The sequence below is a fragment of the Typopeltis vanoorti genome, chromosome 3, assembly GCF_054136105.1.
Source record: "Typopeltis vanoorti isolate ZY-2024b chromosome 3, IOZ_Tvanoo_1.0, whole genome shotgun sequence".
In the NCBI taxonomy this organism is placed as follows: Eukaryota; Metazoa; Arthropoda; class Arachnida; order Uropygi; family Thelyphonidae; genus Typopeltis; species Typopeltis vanoorti.
In genome coordinates, this window is record NC_143551.1 from 119,757,915 (window position 1) to 119,778,565 (window position 20,651).

The 20,651-nt window shown below is 39.2% G+C and overlaps 1 protein-coding gene across 1 annotated transcript in view; it reads left to right on the forward strand.

Annotated features, from left to right (window-relative positions):
- LOC150108517 (receptor-type tyrosine-protein phosphatase mu-like) overlaps positions 1 to 20,651 on the forward strand; it is a 1,155,664-nt gene that overhangs the window by 653,702 nt on the left and 481,311 nt on the right. Inside the window, exon 24 of the mRNA XM_090415942.1 lies at positions 17,850 to 17,956. Within this exon, the coding sequence (XP_090272068.1) occupies positions 17,850 to 17,956 (107 nt within the window). The remainder of the gene's footprint in view (positions 1 to 17,849; positions 17,957 to 20,651) is intronic.

Here is a 20,651-nt window from a genome sequence, read left to right on the forward strand (position 1 = left end):
CCAGTTTAGTTACCATCTTTTTTGTTTGGCCTCAAAACAGACTCCTGCATCACATCGCTAGTGACTTTCCTCTTCTTTGATACTGCATTCCCCATATACAACTTCTTTATACCTGTCTGACAGCCATTCACATATTCAACTCTCTAATTTACCATCCACTGCAATCTACTTTAGTTTAGTTACCAACTTCTAATGGCAATCTATCAAAAGCATTTACAAAATCTAAGTATGCCACTGTATATACACATCCCTAATCCAATACATCGCATTGTTAAAGTAGTACATAAGTAAGTTGGTAAAACATGATCTCCCTTTAGCAAACCCTGACATCACGGAGAATCTTCTGTATCCTAGCTGTAACCAACCTCTCCTTACAATTCCAGATATACAGATTGGCCTAGTACTTGATGGCATATCACCTCTTTGTGAAGTAGAACAATTTTACTCTCCTTCCACTTTTTACAAGAGCCTTGCAACAGCATGCTGTTGCAAGGCTCTTATAAAACAAGCAAACTGAAACTGATGCTACCTCCTAGGAATGTTCCCTTATGACATATTGTGATATATCATCAAGCTTACCTCTTGTCCACTCATCAGTAGGTCTTCTCTACATCACCTTGGTTAACTAATACTGTGTTCGATTTTGCATTGTCATCAGAAACGAATGAATATTTCTGAATCATTTCTTATGTCGTCATTGTATAAATGAAAAAGTACTGATCCAAGTACAGAGCCTTATAGAAAACTAGTCAGCTGCCTTCTTCCAAATTCTACTCATTAATATACTACATTTTGGTATCTGGCCATCAGCCACAACCTAGCTTCATATCTATCTCCATTTTATTTGTATAATAACAGAGTTCCATGTAGAATGGATTTTTCAAAATTCAACAGTATTACTGAATAGCTGTTTCCTTTGTCTGACTCGACTGTTACTTCATGATAAAAATTATGTGAATTAGTAAGGCATGATCTCTTATTTGCAAAGGTGGGTGCCCCTCCTCTCCCATAGAGTATCATATTATTATATAGCAGCATGTAAAGAAAGCAACATGGATATGTTAATATGGTAATATTAATATATGAATTACACAACAGTTGCCCCAGAACTGAACTCTGTACCCCACTCATTAATTTCCTTTTTCAATCCCATACACATCTTGCTGGCTTCTATTTCAACCTATAACCAAGCCACCTAGTACCTATCCATCCCATCCCATCCTGCTCAGTTTTAACAGTAGTTTATCATGTGGTACTTGATTAAATGTTTTAGCAAACCAAGATAAATCATTGTAAAGTATCTTCTCTGTCTAATACACTAGTTGCCTTATTATAAAATATAACCTAGTTATTAGCTTGACATCCTCTGAACAAAGCCACCCTGCTCTCTCTCAAAAGATTTACATTCTCATCAATCCACATTTATATGCTATCTCTATCAGCCTCTCTAACACTTGCACAATACATTATTTTATCTTCTTCCACTCTACTGGGACCATTCCTGTTGCCAGACTGTTATTGAGCAAACAAGTGAGAACCACTATCAGTTCTTGTTTTTTCACATTCCATTATATATGTGGAAATGGAGATTACCTCTCCATTTCCACATATATAATGGATTAACCTTGATGTCTTACTAACATCAAGGTTAATTAATATTCTAAACACTCCTTCTTATTGCTATTCAACACTTCTTCTGCTAATCCCCCCTTACATGAAATACACTAATGAAATACTAATTGAACATTTCCACTGCATCTTCAGCAGATGTGACTTGTGTTTCATCTCCAGCAACTAAATTCTTCATTCATCCTTTCTTCTACTAAAAACATAACTGTAGAATTCTGTAGTGTTTTTTCTTTACTCACTAAACTCATCTCTAGCTTGCATCTTAGACTCCTCATGCTGCTGAGGGATACTATTTTCTTTATATCCCTTCCATAACATCCTCTTTCTCAGAAGCTTTCGAATAATTCCATAACTCATCTGTTTTACTCCTTTATTTATCCTCCTAACTCTAGGAATACAAACTGACATTGCCATAAGTAAGTGATTATTATTATTATTATTATTATTATTATTATTATTATTATTATTATTCATGTCTCCATGGAGTCAAAAGACTCATCATGGGAGGTCCCTCCTAGGAAACACAAAATCTATCATACCACTCCGTAAACTCATTGACCGTTCTTGCTCTCACCACTCTATCAGGCAATGCATTCCACGATTCAGCCACCCTCCATGCAAAGAAACCCACTCCTTAGCCTCTTGTTCACAGCTTTCTTTCTTAACTTCCAGGGATGGCACCTTGTTATCATTCCTTCTCACTGTTCAACCAAGTGACAGAATTCCCCAGTGTCAACCCTGTAACGACCTCTCAACAGTTTAAAAGTATCAATCATATCACCTCTCCTTCATCTATCCACCAAACTCTGCAGTCCACATTCCCTCAGCCAATCCTCATAACTAACATTGTACATCCTGAAACCATCTTCGTTATCCGTCTTTGTACCCTTTTCCACAGTTAATTTATCCCCTTCAAATCCTGGAGACCAAATCTGAGAACAATAATCTAAGTGCAGTCTGATCAGGGTCTTATACAACGGAATGATAACTCTTTTATCTCTGCAGGTCAGCGTCCTTCTCATTATTGTAGCAATGCTCTGTGTTACCTTCACCAGCTTTGCAATATTTTCCCTAAATTTCAGTTTTCTATCAATCATCAACCCTAGATCTCTTATCTAACTACTTCTCCAGTACAGCTCCTCCAATCGAGTATGCAGACTCCGATCGATGTGTCCCAAACCTCAAGACCTTAAATTTTGCTGTATTAAATCGACATCCCCATTCAATTGCCCATCTGTCTACCTTATTCAAATATTCTTGCAGGGCTACCACATCTGCACTATTACTAATAACCTTTCCCAGCTTCACATCATCTGCAAACAACTGAATATCAATCTGCAATCCACTGACAATGGCATTGATATAAAGGTTAAACAGTATAGGTCCCAGTACTGAGTCCTGTGGGACCCCACTAGTAACCCTCTGCCTCCTTGAAACTACCATACACAACTCTCTGATACCTATCGGACAGCTAATCCTCAGTTGACCAACCTGACACCCAGACTCATGCGCTGCAACTTAAATATCAGCTTATCATGTGGCACCCTATCAAATGCATTTGCTAAGTCTAAGAAAATGGCAGTATATACCTTTCCCTCATCTACTGCTCTTGTAACTTTATTATAAAAAGCTATCATGTTACTAAAACAAGAGCACCCCTTCACAAATCCATGTTGACTCTCACAGATAACATTACCCTCATCTGCCCAGTGCTGTATACGGTCCTTCACTAATTTCTCCAAGATCTTAACAACTACTGATGACACACAAACTGGCCTAGAATTAGATACTTATAGTCTGCTTCCACCCTTATGCAATGGCACCTTCCTTCCATTCTCTGGGCACCTTTCCCATAGCTAGATTTTCTTTGAAAAAGCCAGGTCAAAGGAGCTGTGAGTTCTTTAGCATATTCTCTCACAACTCTTGGTGAATTACCATCCAGTCCCACAGCTTTACTAACATCCAGAATACTCAGCATTTGGAAACACTCTCTCCTCCTGCACCTGAAAACCCTTGAACCTGCACTATCCTTCTAGTATTATAATTTACTCCTCCAGGATGAAATACTCCAATAAAGTGTTCGTTAAACAATTCCACTATGTTCTCTGCATCAGTCACTCTATTCCCATTTTTATCCCACAATGTCATCCTTCCACAACCCCTTCTCCTCCTGGCCACATAGCTAAAAAATAGCCTAGGATTTTCTTTGATCTTTGGGACAATCTCTTCTCATAATTCCAGTTTCGTCTTCCTTACCATACTAGTCACTCTCCTGGCCTGTGTCTTATATTCTTCATGCATCTGCCTTTCACCTGTCTCCTTATATCTATTTCATAGTTTCTTTTTTGCATGCAGTTCTTGATTAATTTTATTTGTCATCCACTTTACTCCAAATTCTGTCGTCTTCTTCACTTGTGGAATACATCTTGCTATCGCTGCTAACAAATATTTCTTCACATTTCCCAAGCACTAATGATATCACGGCCTTCCAATTCCTCCTTCCATGAAATTTCCCAAAGTTGATATCTAAGACTATTATAATCACCTGCTTTATAATTCCACATACGTTCCCATCTCTTTGATACTCCTGCATGTCTATTCATCTTTCAAGTCAAAACCACATGGTCACTCTCTCCAACTGGTGTGAGAGATGTCATCTCAGTTATTAACAACTCTTCTGATGCTATGACCAAATCCAAAACTCTTGTTCCCTCTATTACATGTTGCCTAAGACTGTTGCCATAACAATCAATCTTCTTGCACTTGCCAAGCTCAACTGTCTAAACATCTCCTGGTCCCCACCCTCTGTGCTCCTTGGTTTGTAGCAACACCCCACTAAACATCCTGTGTTGTCCACCTCTACCTCACACCATATGCTTTCAAAATCATTAGTGTCACTTCCTTCCAAAACCTGCACTCTTAGATAACATAAGTTGTCATTTATTATAAGTAGTACTCCACCACCACGCTTTCCCTTCCTATCCTGCCGAAAAATATTGTACCCTGCTACTTCTATTCCTGTTATTATATCCTCTTCTGTCAACTACATCTCAGTGTTCCCAATAATTTTTGGCCAGGCTGATGCTATCTGTACCAACAATTCCCACTCCTTATTCTGGATACCCCTGGCTTTAGTATAAAGCATATAAATGCCGTTGTTTCTATACTCAACATTATCCCCTCTAGACTCCACTGGGCTCAGTGTTACCTGATGTCATCTCCCTTTTCCCAAGTACCCATTCCCACAAGAGGCCACCGTTGCTACCATCCACCCTGGGCATTCTAGTTTTCCTGCATTGACACACCGACTCGTTCAGAACAGCAATCTCTCCAGATGCTTACGTCCTTTCTTATTCAAATGCAAGCAGTCTCTTGCATTCAATTTCTTTCTGTCTTCAAACGCCTTCTAAGCCTCCACATATTCCAATCCACTTCTGACGTATTCTAGGTATTATGTTATTCAATATTACTGCTCTTCTGCTCAGCTCATCGCTATCATAACTAGGCAACATGCACACTATCTTTCCTCTCTGCGTCTTCTTTCATACAACCTCAAGCAAGAATCTCATATCTCTCGCTGCCCAATTTACTTTACCTCTCAAGTAATTTGTTTCAACCATCACAATCATCTTATCCATCCTTTCACCCCCTCTTAATTGCCATAGCCACACCTTCTATCATTCCTCATGCATCCTATCTTGAACACCACGGATCATTGAGTCTGCATATATTACACCTCTTACCACACTGTTCCTTGATTGCTCACATGCATCCCTCACCATCCTCTAACACTTTCTCTCTATGTTCTCCCTACTTACCTTCCTTCCTGACATCACTCTATCAATGGTTCCAGTGCTCCCTCACATTCTTCTCATTCTCTCTCTCTCCTACTATTTCCATTCTCTCCTCTTCTATCATTCCCGTAACTCTCTCTCTCTCTCATTCCCTCTCTTCCATTTATCCTATTCTCCCCTCTTCTATCATTCAGATAACTCTCTCTCATTTCCTCTCTTCTACTGTTCCTATTCTCTCCTCTTCTATCATTCCTATAACTCTTTCTCATTCCCTCTCTTCTGCTTTTCCTATTCTCTTCTCCTCTATCATTTCCATAACTCTCTCTCTCTCTCTCTCCTACTCTGATTCGCCTTGCATTCATCTCTTCCATTCGCCTAATCTCATCTTTCACCCTTCTCATCTCATTCCTTAGACATTCCACCTTCTCTTTCAGCTCATCTCTCTCTCTCTGTAAGTCAGCCATTCTTATTTGCCATTCATCCTCCCAGTTGAGACCATCTCCAAAAACTTCACAATCCTTCAACCTTTCCATACTACCCACTCTCATTATTTTATTCATATTTCTCTCACCATTCTTGCCCTCTCTCATACCACTCATCTCTCTACATGGAGAATCTCCTGCCTCTGACCCAACGAGGTCAGTTATAGTTTCAGCAAGGTCAGTTATAGTTATCTCTAACTCACCAAGTTCCTCTCATTGCCTGCATTTTGTACATATATGCATTTCCCCTTCTCTCACCTGCTACATATACAACAGCCAGGATGCATACATTCCACAAGTCCCACATGCTAAATATTCCATATAATATCATGCAAAATGGAGTCCTTAAATTGGGGAGGACTTGGCAATACGCCATTTACAATTTTAACTGCTGCTTCTGCCATTATTCAAAATTGTGTCGAGGAACTATTACAACTAAGCGCTAAATAAGTATAAGGGATTATAACTATATAAGTAAAAGTACAAAAAAAATACAAACAAAACATTTCTTCTTCTTCTTCTTCTTTCACTCTGCCTTATCCCATGTTAAACGGAGTCGGCGCACCAATCTTTAACCTTCCTTTTCCAAGTTCTCCGGTCCAGTGCATCCTTCGGACTCCGTCCTTTCTCCCTAAGATCCTCTGTCATCTTATCCCTCCACCTGAGCTTGGGCCTGCCTCTTTTCCTCCTTCCCTCCAACTCCATATACTCCACTCGTTTAACAACATACTCCTCACCCTTCCTCTCAACATGTCCAAACCACCTCAGCCTACTTTCTTGTATCTTCTTGCCAATTGGTCCCACCTTAGCCATCCCTCTGATGTAGTCATTCCTTATCCTGTCCTTCTTTGTCACACCACTCATCCATCTCAACATCTCCGCTACCTCCATCTTCCTCTCCTGTGCCTTGGTTATAGGCCACGTCTCCACACCATGGAGCATCGCCGGCCTCACCACCATCTTATAGAGCTTTCCTTTCCTCTTACAACTCACTCTCTTGTCGCACAGGATCCCGCTCATCTTCCTCCAATTCATCCAACCGCATGTTATTCAGTGCTGTATTTTCTCATCCAGGTCACCATTCCTCTCAACAACCAACCCAAGGTACTTGAATTTCTTCCCTGAAATTAGCCTTTCACCCTGGAGTTGTATGACGATATCCTCATCACTCCCCATTAACATATATTAGTCTTCACCCAGTTAATTCTCATGCCGCTCTCCTCCAATGCCTTTCTCCACTCTTCCAGGGTATTTTCAAGCTTCTCTCGGGATGATTCACATAGAACAATGTCAATGGCAAACAGCATGCTCCATGGTGCCTCCTTCTTGACATCCTTCACTAGTACATCCATGACCAGGTCAAAGAGGTAGGGGCTCAGAGCTGACCCTTGGTGTAGCCCTACGACAATAGGGAACTCTTCTGTCATGCCGACACTAGACCTGAGTTTCTGTTCCCTCATACATCTCCTTCACATGTACTTCTCCAACACCCCCCCCCCTTCTTTCTCATACACCTCCATACCTCCTGCCTGGCCACTCTGTCACATGCCTTTTCCAGATCTATAAACACCATGTGCAGATCCACTTGCATCTCTCTATATTTCTCCATCAATTGCCTTAGCGCAAATATTGCATCCGTTGTCCCTCTTCCTGGCATAAATCCAAACTGCTCCTCACCAATTTTCGTTTCCTGCCGTAACCTTGCTTCAATTACTCTTTCCCATATTTTTAATGTGTGTGACATCAGCTTGATTCCTCTATAGTTGCCACAGCCTTGAACATCTCCTCTTCCTTTGTAGATTGGGATGAGAATACTTTTCCTCTATTCCTCTGGTATCTTTTCCTGTTGGGCTATTTTACACATCAGATCCCATAACATATCCATGCCCTCACTGCCCAAACTTTTCCATACTTCCCCAGGTATCTGGTCTGCTCCCACAGCCTTTCCATTCTTCATTTTTCTCAGTACCCAAACCACTTCCTCTCTACTTATGTCTTGCACCGGTCTCTCATTTACCTCTCCATCCTTGCACCTCTCTCTTGGATTCTCCTCATTTAGTAGTTTTCGGAAATATTCTTTCCATCTTCCTCTGATTTTGTCCTCGTCTTGTAATACTACTACTGAGGCATCCTTTATCTGCTTGACTGATGTTATGTCTTTTGAGGCCTTATCTCTGGCTTTCGCTATTCTCAACAACTGAGCTTCTCCTCCGTTTCTCTCCAGTTCTTCATAAACCTCATCAACTGCCCTCGCTTTTGCCATTGCCACAGCTCTCTTTGCATTTTTCTTTGCTAATCTATATGCCTCCTTGTCGGCTCTAGTTCCAGTCATGTCCCATTTTTTCTTTGCCTCTTTCTTTTCCTTGATCTCCAACTGCACCTCCTCATTCCACCACCATGCCTCCTTATCCTCAGGTGGTCCCTTTCCTGATGTTATACCAAGCACCTCTTCTCCAATTTTTCTAATATTCTGTCTGTTAACGTCCCACCATTCTTCCACATCCTCTGATAACTTCATTTCTTTCAATACCTCTTTTTTAAACTTATTCCTTGGTCCTTCCTCTTCCAATTTCCACCACTTTATTCTCCTCTGTACCCACCACGTCTATCTATTCTTCTTTTCCCCTTTTATATCACAGTCTACCACAACCAACCTGTGCTGTGCTGCTACACTTTCTCCTTTAATCACTTTACACTTTTTCACCTCCTTCAGATGTTTCCTATGGCACATAATATAGTCAATCTGACTCATTCTCTCCCCGCTCTTATAGGTTATCAGATGCCCAACTCTCTTCTTGAACCACGTGTTAGCTATAGCCAGATCGAAGGCCACAGCATATTCTATGATTTTTTTACTTTCTTCATTTCTTTCACCACTACTCCAACCTCCATGTACCCTTTCTTCACCACTTCATCGCCTTCCTACATACCCGTTCAGATCTGCTCCGACAATCACTCTCTCACCATCAGGGATTCCCATTACTACTTGGTCAAGTTCTCTCCAGAATGTCTCTTTCTCCTCATCATCACAACCTACTTGTGGGGCGTAGCCACACAATATAGTAGCCACGCTTCCTCCCATCTCAAGCTTAACGCTCATAATCCGATCATTCTTCCGGCACACCTCGTAGACTCCACTCTTTAGCTCCTTATTGATGATAATTCCAACTCTGTTTCTTCCCTTCTCATCCACACCGCTATGAAACAGTTTATATCCCTCCGCCAGCTCCTTTGCTTCATTGCCTTTCCACCTTGTCTCCTGCACGCACAAGATCTTCAGCTTCCTTCTTCTCATCATGTCCACTATCTCCCTACTCTTCCCATTCATCATACCCACATTCAGCGACCCAATTCTTACTTTACACACACTCTCTTTCTGTTGGACTCGCTTCTTTAGCTGAACCCGTCCTTGGTTCAGTAGCCCTAGCCCACTTCTCACAGTCCTCGGGCGACAGAACCGCACATCGCTTCGGGGGACACCCTAACTGTGATCCTTTCTCTGTTATCTAACATTTAAGTATACTAAATAATGAAAACTTATGTTATCTTCGTTTTCTCTTCCACCATTATGCATCCAATTCCGACCCCGTCTTCTCGGTAACCAAAATACACAATATAGCAACAACAACTAACTTCAAAACCAACCACTGAAATACACTCGTATTCCAGAAAAACAACGTAGCACAAATCTTGACAGAAGTCAGACTATTCACCAATTAAAAAGCACTTTTTTCAGCACAGCTCAAATTCTCCTCCACATTCTTTGGCGACTCTAGCACCCTACAATCTGGACTAAGTTCCAGGCACTGCTAATTTCTCCTCCTCCCCCTTCAAATGAACAAGCCACTGCGTATCCCTTCCTTAATTTGGCATAGTGCCCTGCAATTAATTCTATCCATCTTCCTTGTTCTATGAAGTTTGTACCTTCCTAGTCACTCTGCACAAATAAATGATCACTCTTCCCAATTGATAGCATTGCAGTTACATCTGTTATCACTGAATGATATCTAACACTCGAGTCCCACAGGTTGCTTCAGTTACATGCTATATAAGAAAATTATCTCTAAGTAGCTGAAGGAATTTAGTCTCCTTATTCACACATTTTAGTTCCCACTTCAAATCAGTTTTTCCTTAGTTAAAGTTACCCTTCTATAGCTCACCAGTCTCATTTGTCTGAATGTTGAATCATCTCCCTCTGCATTCCCCAGTTTGTAGCAACACTCCACTAAATATGTAAAATTTGTACTTAACCTTACATCGAATGGCCTTAAAGCCATTATCATTACTGCTTTTCTCAAGTTCCACATTGAAAGGATAACCCTTCTGAAGTCATCAGCATTACACCTTCTCTTTTATCTTTTCTGTCCTTTAGAAAAATGCTGTAACCTTCATATTTATTAAGCATGTCATCCTCTGTTTACCACATCTCACTGATACCATCGATTTGAGATTTGACTAACTGCCTCAAGGCCACAAACTCTCCATCCTAATTTTCCTATTTCTTTGACTCTGTTGCTTTCCTTGAGGCCATACTTGCATCCAAATCTTGTCTTCCTTTGTCCTTTATCTCACACCAATTCTGATATCTTATATTATAGTCCCTCGATCTAGTTTTCATTTTCCAGAGTGGCTACACACACACACTCCTCCTTTAATCAACCATCTACCAAGCTGAGCTTCAGACTACCACTTTCACTGAGATGCAGCTCTCTCCTGCCTTCAAAGTTATCACATACATCCACAAACTCAGTTCTCTCTTTCTGCACATTCTAGCCATTTGTAATCATTGCTTTTCTCCTCAGCTCTCTACTATTCTACTTTTGTAACACATGATTCTCTCTCTCACTTTTTTGCATCACTGTGTTTAGCAAAAATTGCAAATCTTGCACTATCTGATTCATACTTTCTCACAAATCATTTGTTCCTACTAGCACAGTCAGTTCCTCTATATTTCCTTTTCTTTTCACAGCCTCAGTCACTCTTTCTATCATTGCACCTCTCAGACATACTTTTTAACACCTGCCCCATTTCACATTTTTCACCATAGAGTTCTATACAGCACTATATTACTGTCTATCATTCCACTGCATTCATTCACCTTTAACTTATCTGACAAGTTAACCCTCCCTCTTTTACCTCCAACTACCAGTCTCCTCTCTAATTGTCCTATTTCATTCTGCACACATCTCAGTTCATTCCTTACTAATTATTTTATAATATCCTCGCACATGTTCATATTGTTCATATTAGAAAGACATGAAATCTTATCTTTTGATTTCTTGCATGACCTTTTCTAAGATTACTATTAATATTATTATTATATGGGCACCACCATGGAGTCCGAAGACTCATTGCAGGAGACCCAAAAACTATCCAAACAATCTATCACATCTCGAACATAGTAACAGACAAAGCACTCACAACTGACTCTGGCAACCCATTCTATTCATTCACATCTCTCCAAGCAAAAAATCTAGTTCTCTCACACCCCTACTAGCCATGCCTTTATTCAACTTCCAGGGATGATATCTTGTTCTAACCCCTCTAGCCAAGTGCTGAAACATTTCCTCTACATCAATCCTATAAAATCCTTTAAGTAAACTTAAATGTTTCTATTGTATTCCCTCTTTTTCTCCTATCAATCAACTTCTGCAATCCCCATACCTTCAATCTATCCACATAGGGAACATTCCACAGACCATTCACCATCTTGGTCGCTGAGCTCTGAATCTTCTCTATCACCTCCTCATCCCTAAGAAACCTAGGAGATCAGATCTGAACATAGTAATCCAGATGTGGATGTACCAAGGCATTATAAAGTGGAATAACAATTTCCTTCTCTCTACTTGTTAGTGAATTCTCCAATAGCCAAGTAATCTTATGAGCTACTTTAGCAACATTAGCAGTAGTTTTTCTAAGGGTTAACTCTCTCTCTCTCTCTCTCTCTCTCTCTCTCTCCACCATCACCCCTAATCCCTAGCTTCCTCTATTTCCTGCAGTACAGTTCCATCAATCTGGCACACAGCTTGCAATCTATCTATCCCAAAATGCATTTTACATATCTCCACATTAAATTTATACCCATTATCTTTTGCCCATACTAACAGTCTATTTAAATCATCCTGCAAGCTCTCCATATTGCCTTGATGAACTATAACTCTAATTTCACATCATCAGCAAACAACTGAGTATTTATTTTCAAGTTATTTCCTATATAATTTATGTACAAATTAAACACTTACAAATTTGGTCCCAGCACTGAACCTTGAGGCACAACACTGACCAGGTCTGATATTCTCAGAACTCTAGTCTCCTACATCACATGCTGCCTCAAGTAATTATCTTTCAGTAGGTGTATAAATTCCATTTCCTTCTTGTCGTTTGACCTTTCTTTCTTCCAGTCTATATCTCCATAGTTGAAGTTCCCCCATAATAATCACTTGGCCTACACTCGTTGTACTAATTCACTCATGCATGTCTTCAGGATCATCCATAGACTCGGAACTCTTTTAACTTGGAAAATGAATAGACATGCAGGAGTATCAATGAGACGGGAACGTATGTGGAATTATAAAGCAGGTGATTATAATAGTCTTAGACATCAACTTGGGGAAGTTTCATGGAGGGAGGAATTGGAAGGCCAAGATATCATTAGTGCTTAGGAAATTGTGAAGGAATATTTGTTTGCAGCAATGGTAAGCTGTATTCCACAAATGAAGAAGAGGACACAATTTGGAGTAAAGTGGATGACAAACAATATTAAACAGGAACTGCATGCGAAAAAGAGGCTATGGAAGAGATATAAGGAGACAAGTGAAGAGAAGATGTATGAAGAATATAAGACACAGGCCAGGAGAGTGATTAGTATGGTAAGGAAAGCAAAACTGGAACATGAGAAAAGATTGTCCCTTAGATCCATGGAAAATCATCATCATCATCATCAACAACCATGGGTCCAATGCCCGTAGGTGTCTGTTGCCATCTTGATATGATTCTTCCATTGCATTCTGTTTTTGTGCAAGATGACTCAATTTGTGTATAGAGTTTCCACATGATTTGACGATGTCATTGCCCTATTCTCTGTTTGGTCTTCTTCTTTTGTTCTTTCCTTCAATCATTCCAAATAGCAATGTTTTTAATTTTCTCTCATCATTCATTCTACATATGTGGCCAAATAGACGTAGTTTCCTTTTGATTATTTTATGGATCAGGTTTTCTTTTGGTTGTATTCGTCTGTAGATTTTCTCATTGTTCACTTTCTGTATCCAGCTTGTTCTCAAGATCTTTCTATAGCACTTCCTTTCAAATGACAATATCCTCCTTTCAGATTTTCTCAGGAGTATCCAGGCCTCACCTTCATAGAGTATGCTGCTGAAGATACAGGTTTCTACAATGCGCAGTTTAGTTTGCATCTTTATAGCTCGGCTCTTCCATATTTTGTCCATGGCTTTTAAAATAGTTGTTGCTCTGGCTATTCTAATTTTTATCTCTTTTTTGGGGTCCAAATCATGTGTCGTGTGGCATCCAAGATATGTGAAGTGTTCCACACTTTCCAGTTGAAATCTGTCTATTGTAACTTTGTTCGGTAACCCCTGTTGTCTGAATATCATTGTTTTAGTTTTTTCAAAGTTGACATTTAGTCCATATCTTTTTCCTTCTGTGTATAATGTTTGCAATGTCTGTTCCAGCCTTGCTGTGTCTTCTTCAATCAGCATGATGTCATCTGCAAAGCAGAGGTAGTTTATTCTCATGCCATTTATTGAAATGCCTCCACCTTCTTCTTTAATCTTATCTAGTGTTCTTCCCAGATGTGTGATGAAGATGATTGGTGATATTGGGTCCCCTTGCCTTGTGCCTTGACTAGTGGCAAACCTATCTCCAGTCTCACCTGCTATTCTGATTTTTGCTTGTGCTTGGCTGTTTATATCTTTCAGCAGGCGGATCAATTTATTGTCCACACCATAAGATTCCAAGACAGCCCATGTTATGTTTTGGTCAATATTATCAAATGCTTTTTGGAAGTCCACGAAACAGCAATATATCTTTTTGTTCTTTCTTCAACCTTTCTCTGCTATTAGTCTTAGTGCGAGTATTTGTTGCACTGTACTTCAATCTTGTTGAAATCCGGCTTGCTCATCTGGAAGATGTGCCTCCATATGCTCCTTCAGGCATTCTGTTAGTATTTTCATCAGCACTTTGCCAAGATGACTCATTAATGCAATAGTTCTGTAATTGGTGCATTCTAAAGCATCTTTCTTATGAAGAACAACCAAGACTGATTTTTCCCACTCTTTGGGGGCACCCCTGATCTCCATATTTCATTACATAGCTTATGTATTTCTTTTGCAACTGATTCTCCCCCATATTTTAGCATCTCGCCTACTATGTTGTTATTTCCAGGACTCTTGTTGTTCTTGAGATGTTTTATAGCCTTATTCACCTCCTCTTCCAAGATGTCCTTTTCAAAGATCTCTGCTGGTGAAGAGCTTGCTTTTAGTTCTTTGATTACTTCTGTTGCAGTATCATTCAGTTGATTTTTATATAGTTCGCTGCAATATCTTGTCCATCTGTTTGTGATTTCTGTCTTGTCCATCAATACTTTACCATTTTCATCTTTGACTACTACTGATCTTGTTTTCCACTTCCAATTGACATTTCTTATAAGTTTATGGAGTTTTGTGTTCTCTTTTAAGTTTCAGTTCTCTTTTCTCTTGTACCAATTTTAGGGTTTCCTAAGTTATCCATTTCTTGTTGATCTCTTTCAGGAATTACTTCCTCTACTGCTTTTTTTTTAGCACTGTAGTCAGTCGTTCTGCTCTTGTATTTATATTTTGTTTTTCACTTGGGGTCTTAAGCTTAGTTTCCAATATGTTCTGATATGCTGTTCTTAGCCTATCTTCTTTTAGTTTTGAGATAGCTCTAGCTTTTTGAAACTTTCCTTTGTACTTCTGTTTCAGTTTTAGTCTTATGTTTGCATTAACTAAGCTATGGTCCGAATCAATATCAGCTCCTTGGAATTATCTGCACTGTTGAACCGAGGTTCTCCATTTCTGGTCTATTAATATCAGGTCAATCATATTCCTGTTTGCCATCGAAGGAGTGCCACGTCCATTTACGACGATCTTTTTGTTGCAAATCATCAGGTTGTTATCCGTGGCAAATTCCAGAAACATCTCTCCATATTCATTTCTTTCTCCATATCCAAATTTTCCCATTACCTTTTCCCATCCCGTGTTATTTTTGCCAATCTTTGCATTCCAGTGATGGGTATATCCTGCTTCGGCACCCCATCAATTACTAGTTGTAGATCCCTATAAAATCTCTCAATGTTTTCATCTGCACTCTCTGCAGTGGATGCATATATTTGAATGGTTGTGATATTAAATGGTTGGGCACTGAATCTTGCAACCACTATTCTTTCCAAGGAAAATCCTAGGGAATAGTTACATGACAACTAGTAGAAGGAGAAATGACCATGGAAGAATGACATTGTGGGATAAAAATGAGAATAGAGTGACTGATGCAGAGGACATAGTGGAATTGTTCAATGAACACTTTATTGGAGTATTTCATCCTCAAGGAGTCAATTTGAATATTAGAGGGATTGAGCAGGTTCGAGGTTTTAGAGGTGCAGGAGGAGAGTGTGTTCCACATACTGAGTACGCTGGATGTTAGTAAAGCTGTGGGACTGGATGGTATTTCACCACGAGTTTTGAGAGAGTGTGCTAAGAAACTGACAGTGCATTTGACCTGGCTTTTCAATGAAAGTCTGGCTGCAGGGAAAGGTGCCCATGGAATGGAAGGAAGCATCCTGCCTTCCATGGAGTGGCATTGCATAAGGGTGGTAGCAGACTGGCAGTGTCTAATTATAGGCCAGTTTGTGTGTCATCAGTAGTGAGTAAGATCTTGGAGAAAGTAGTGAGGGACCATATACAGCATTGGGCAGATGAGGGTAATGTTATCTGTGAGAGTCAACATGGATTTGTGAAGGGGCGTTCTTGTTTTAGCAATATGCTAGACTTTTATGATAAAGTTACAAGAGCATTAGATGAAGGAAAGGCATATACTGCCATTTTCTTAGACTTAGTGAAGGCATTTGACAGGGTGCCACATGATAAGCTGATATTCAAGTTGCAGCACATGGGTCTGGATGTCAGTTTGGTCAACTGGATTCAGTATTGGCTGTCCAATAGGTATCAGAGAGTTGTGTATGGTGGAGCAATATCAAAGAGGCAGAAGGTTACAAGTGGGTTCCACAGGGCTCAGTACTGGGACCTATATTGTTTAAACTTTATATCAATGACATTGTTGATTGCAAGGGGATATTCAGTTGTTTGCAGATGATGCGAAGCTGGAAAGGGTTATTAGTAACAGTGCAGATGTGGTAGCCCTGCAAGTGGATTTGAATAAGCTAGATAGATGATCAAATGAATGGGGGGGGGTGTCGGTTTAATGCAGCAAAATGTAAGGTATTGAGGTTTCGGACACATCGATGGGACGCTGCATACTCTGTGGGAGGAGTTAAACTGGAGGAAGTAGTGGAGACAAGAGATCTGGAGTTGATGAGTGATAGAAACCTGAAATTTATGGGACATATTGCAAAGGTAGTGAAGGTAACACAGAGGATTGCTGCAATAATGAGAAGGACACTGACCTGCAGAGATAAAATGGTTATCATTCCGTTGTATAAGACTCTAATCAGACCACACTTAGACTATTGTTCTCGGTTCTGGTCTCCAGGATTTGAAGGGGATAAATTAACTGTGGAAAGGGTACAAAGGCAGATAATAAAGATGGTGTCAGGACTGTACAATGTTAGTAATGCAGATTGGCTGAGGGAGTGTGGACTGCAGAGTTTGGTCAATGGAAGAAGGGGAGATGATATGATTGAGATTTTAAACTGTTGAGAGGTGGTTACAGGGTTGGCAATGGGGAGCTCTTTCGCTTGGTTGAACAGCAGGAAGGAGTCATGACAAGGGGGCCATCCCTGGAAGTTACAAAAGGAAACTGTGAGAAAGAGGGTGAGGAGTGGTTTCTTTGCGTGGAGGGTGGTTGAACCATGGAATGCATTGCCTGATGGAGTGGTGAGAGCGAGAACAGTCAATGAGTTTAAGAAGTAGCATGATAGTCTTTGTGTTTCATAGGAGGGACCTTCCTCAATGACTCTTGATAGACTTGTGTTTCTTAGAAAGGACCTCCCACAATGACTCTTTTGACTCCATGGAGGCCTGAATAATAATAATAATAATAACTTTAGATGAGATTGAAGTACCTAATACCCAGAACTCCTCTCCTCTTGTTCCTAATACTTCTGTTATTAGTGTACAGAAACTGAAGTGCTGAAACATTTCTCTTTGGGAACCCAATCTCCCTTACTTCCTGAATGGACTACTCTGTTCAATATTTTTCTTGAGAGACAAAATTCCACACTTGGTCATTCTCACACTCACTCACTCACCTCATGTGTGCCTTCACATAAACTCACCTGCTTCCACCCTAATTGCTTATGTTTTTCCTGAATTTGCACTTCAGCACGCTTAGCAAACAAAGCTCTCTATATACACCTAACATTAAATCTGTTTAGATGCAGTCCATCAGTATTATACAAATCCTTCTTTCTATGATGCACAGATCACAGATCCATAAATCCTACTTCATTCCTTTTGCACAACATACATATTGATTCATTTTCTATCAGTGTTCTCCTCCTTACTTTGCTTCTGTCATAGCAATGGCAGGAGACTTACAATCGTTGATCTACAGTAATCCTAAACAACAATGCTGATAATACATATTCCAGTCAGACTCCTCTTTTTTGTAGTGAGTACAGTGCTTTATAAGAACGAGTCCTTTTACATACATGGCTAGCCCATTTCCTGCTCTCCAGCCACTGCTGCTGGTTATGCATTTTATAAGATTATTTAAGTGATTTATTTCTTTCTAGTACCAGGACCTCCATTATACCTGTCCCTGGTATCACGCACAGATACATCACTTCATATTAAATGGTCACCTCCTGATGTTACCAATGGAATAATTACTGGCTATAAGGTATGTTAAAAGTATAATATAATGATTTGTTAAAAGTATAATATAATAATCTGTTGTTTATACAGCCATATTCAATATTTTGCTTGAGAGACAAGATTCCACACTTGGTTATTCTCACACTCACTCACTCACTCGCCTCATGGGTGCCTTCACATAAACTCACCTGCTTCCACCCTAAGTGCTTATGTTTTCCTGAATTTGCACTTCAGCATGCTTAGCAAACAAAGCTCTCTCTATATATACCTAACATTAAATCTGTTTAGATGCAGTCCATCAGAATTATATAAACTTCTTATTATATATTACTTCTTCTATGACTTATTCAGTTAGTCTGCTTCTACCTGATAGTGTAGAGATACTAAAAAGAGCATTCCATTTCTTTTAATATCTAGTTAATATCTTGGGATCATTCCATTTTACTCCTCTCTCAATATGTTTTGGATGTTTGTTCCCATGTCTTCTTAGGTCTACTTCTGGGTCTTCTATTCTGTATTCTTGCTTAGCAGGATTACTTTGGATTTCTCATTTTCCATTCTGTGAACATATCCAAACTACTTTAGTTTTTTTTTTTTTAGATAACTGCTTTTAGTTACTTTACTCCTAAACTTGTTTTTATTGTTTTGATTGTCTCTTCTCATGGTTTTGTCTTCTATCTTCATGGGAAATCTCATTTTGGTGGTCTTCAGCTATTGTTATTAATATCAGAACTCGATGGATTAAAAACCTGTGAAAATAATTTTGCATTGAATTGGAGACAGGAATAGAACATGAAGCAAGCCCCGGAAACTGTTTAAAGAGTGTGAGCAAGAGAATAAGGAACAAGTTTTTTTTTGCATAGAGAGTAGATGGTGATTGGATGCATCGCCCAAAAGTGTTGTGAATGCAAAAATTTGAATGAGCTTTGTTTGATAAGATAAACATCCTTTTCTCACAGAAATCTTCATATGTCTGGCCACCATCCAAGTGATTACTCCATGGTCACTCTTGCCAACTGGAGGGAGATGCAACACCCCCATTCACAATTGCATCCTCTGATGGAACGATCAGATTTAAGACTCATGATCCTCATGTTGAAAGTTTGTTTACTTGGTTATACTATAAATTAAAGGTGCTAAGAAATTTTATTAACGGTTTAATCCTTTATCCAAGTGTAAAAAAAAACGTTTGTGCATGAAGTATCTTCACGACTAGGCTATTTGCATATAGAGGTTAATGACTTCACATCAATGCTGTAGTATCCAATAATTCAAAGTGCACACACTCTTTCAGATGTGTATAATGCAATGCATTATGGAAAGGCATTATTTCTTCTGTGTCTTGCTCCCAGTGATGAAACCTCAATAAAGGTTAAAATCAGTCTGGGTAGTCGCCCTACCCATAATGCATGCCTTACACATATTCAAAAGGATGTGCGCTTTGCATTATGGAATACTAAGGTAACAGATGTAAAGTCATTAACCTCTATATAAAAGTAGCCCAGTCGTGAAGATACTTCATGCACAAAGATTGTTTGCTTTCACTTGGATAAAGGATTAAATGAAGAATATAACTTCTTGGCATGTTTAATTGCTTTATCTTTTGTTACATATTTCTTAAGATAGCTGTCCCTCAAAAACTCATTTTCCTTATTTCAATGTATATTAAAATTAATATATGATTAAAATCATAATTAAAATCATCCATAATGATCATGTTTTTCTCATTCTGTAATTCAAGTTGCTTATATATTCTTCATCATCGCCCTCTACATTCTCTGGCCTATAGTAACTTTCATCTAAATATCTCATCCTCTTCACTACATACTTCCTCAAAGTCACTGCTATTCTCCCTTATATCCACCACCTTGTGCAAATTATCAACAGCACTCTCTCTCTCTCTCTCTCTCTCTCTCTCTCTTTTTCCCCTTTCTCTCCTCACAGAAAACATTGCATCCCTCTGTTTCTATTTCCATCAGGATATCATCCTCATTTAAAAGGGTAAAACAATAACTGGGGAATATTATTCCAATCTTTTAACCAGACTAGACAAAAAATTCATAAGAAAAGAGCCAGTTTGCAGAAGAAAAAAAATCATCTTTCATCAGGACAATGCACCTGACCACAAAGGTGTTTTGGCAATGGGAAAATTAAGGGATCTGCACTATGAATTGTTGGAACATCCACCCTATTTCCCAAATTTGGCTCCCTCTGACTTCTATCTCTTCCCAAAACTAAAACTCTTCCTCACTGGTCAGCGTTTTTCTTCGAATCAAGAGGTGATTGCAGCATCTTACTGAGATTTTGCAGATCTTACTGAGAACCACTACAGGGACAGGATAATGGTACTGGAGTATTGCTGGAATAAATGTATTAGTCTTAAGGGAGATTATGTTGAAAAATAAAAATAATTTTGAAATTATAAATTCGGTTCTTCATTGTTAGGCTGAGAACTTTTCAGCCCACTGTTGTATATATATATATGTGTGTGTATATATATATATATATATATATATATATATATATATATATATATATATATATATATATATATATATATATGTATGTGTGTGTGTGTGGGGGGGGGTTCATATTATTTTCTGACTGAATTCCGAGAATTAGAAAAACAAATTAATTTAATTTAACACACAACATATTTCGTAGAAATGCCGACTTCTTAAGGCGTGAGAACATTAAAAGCAAACATAAAAAACACCGTA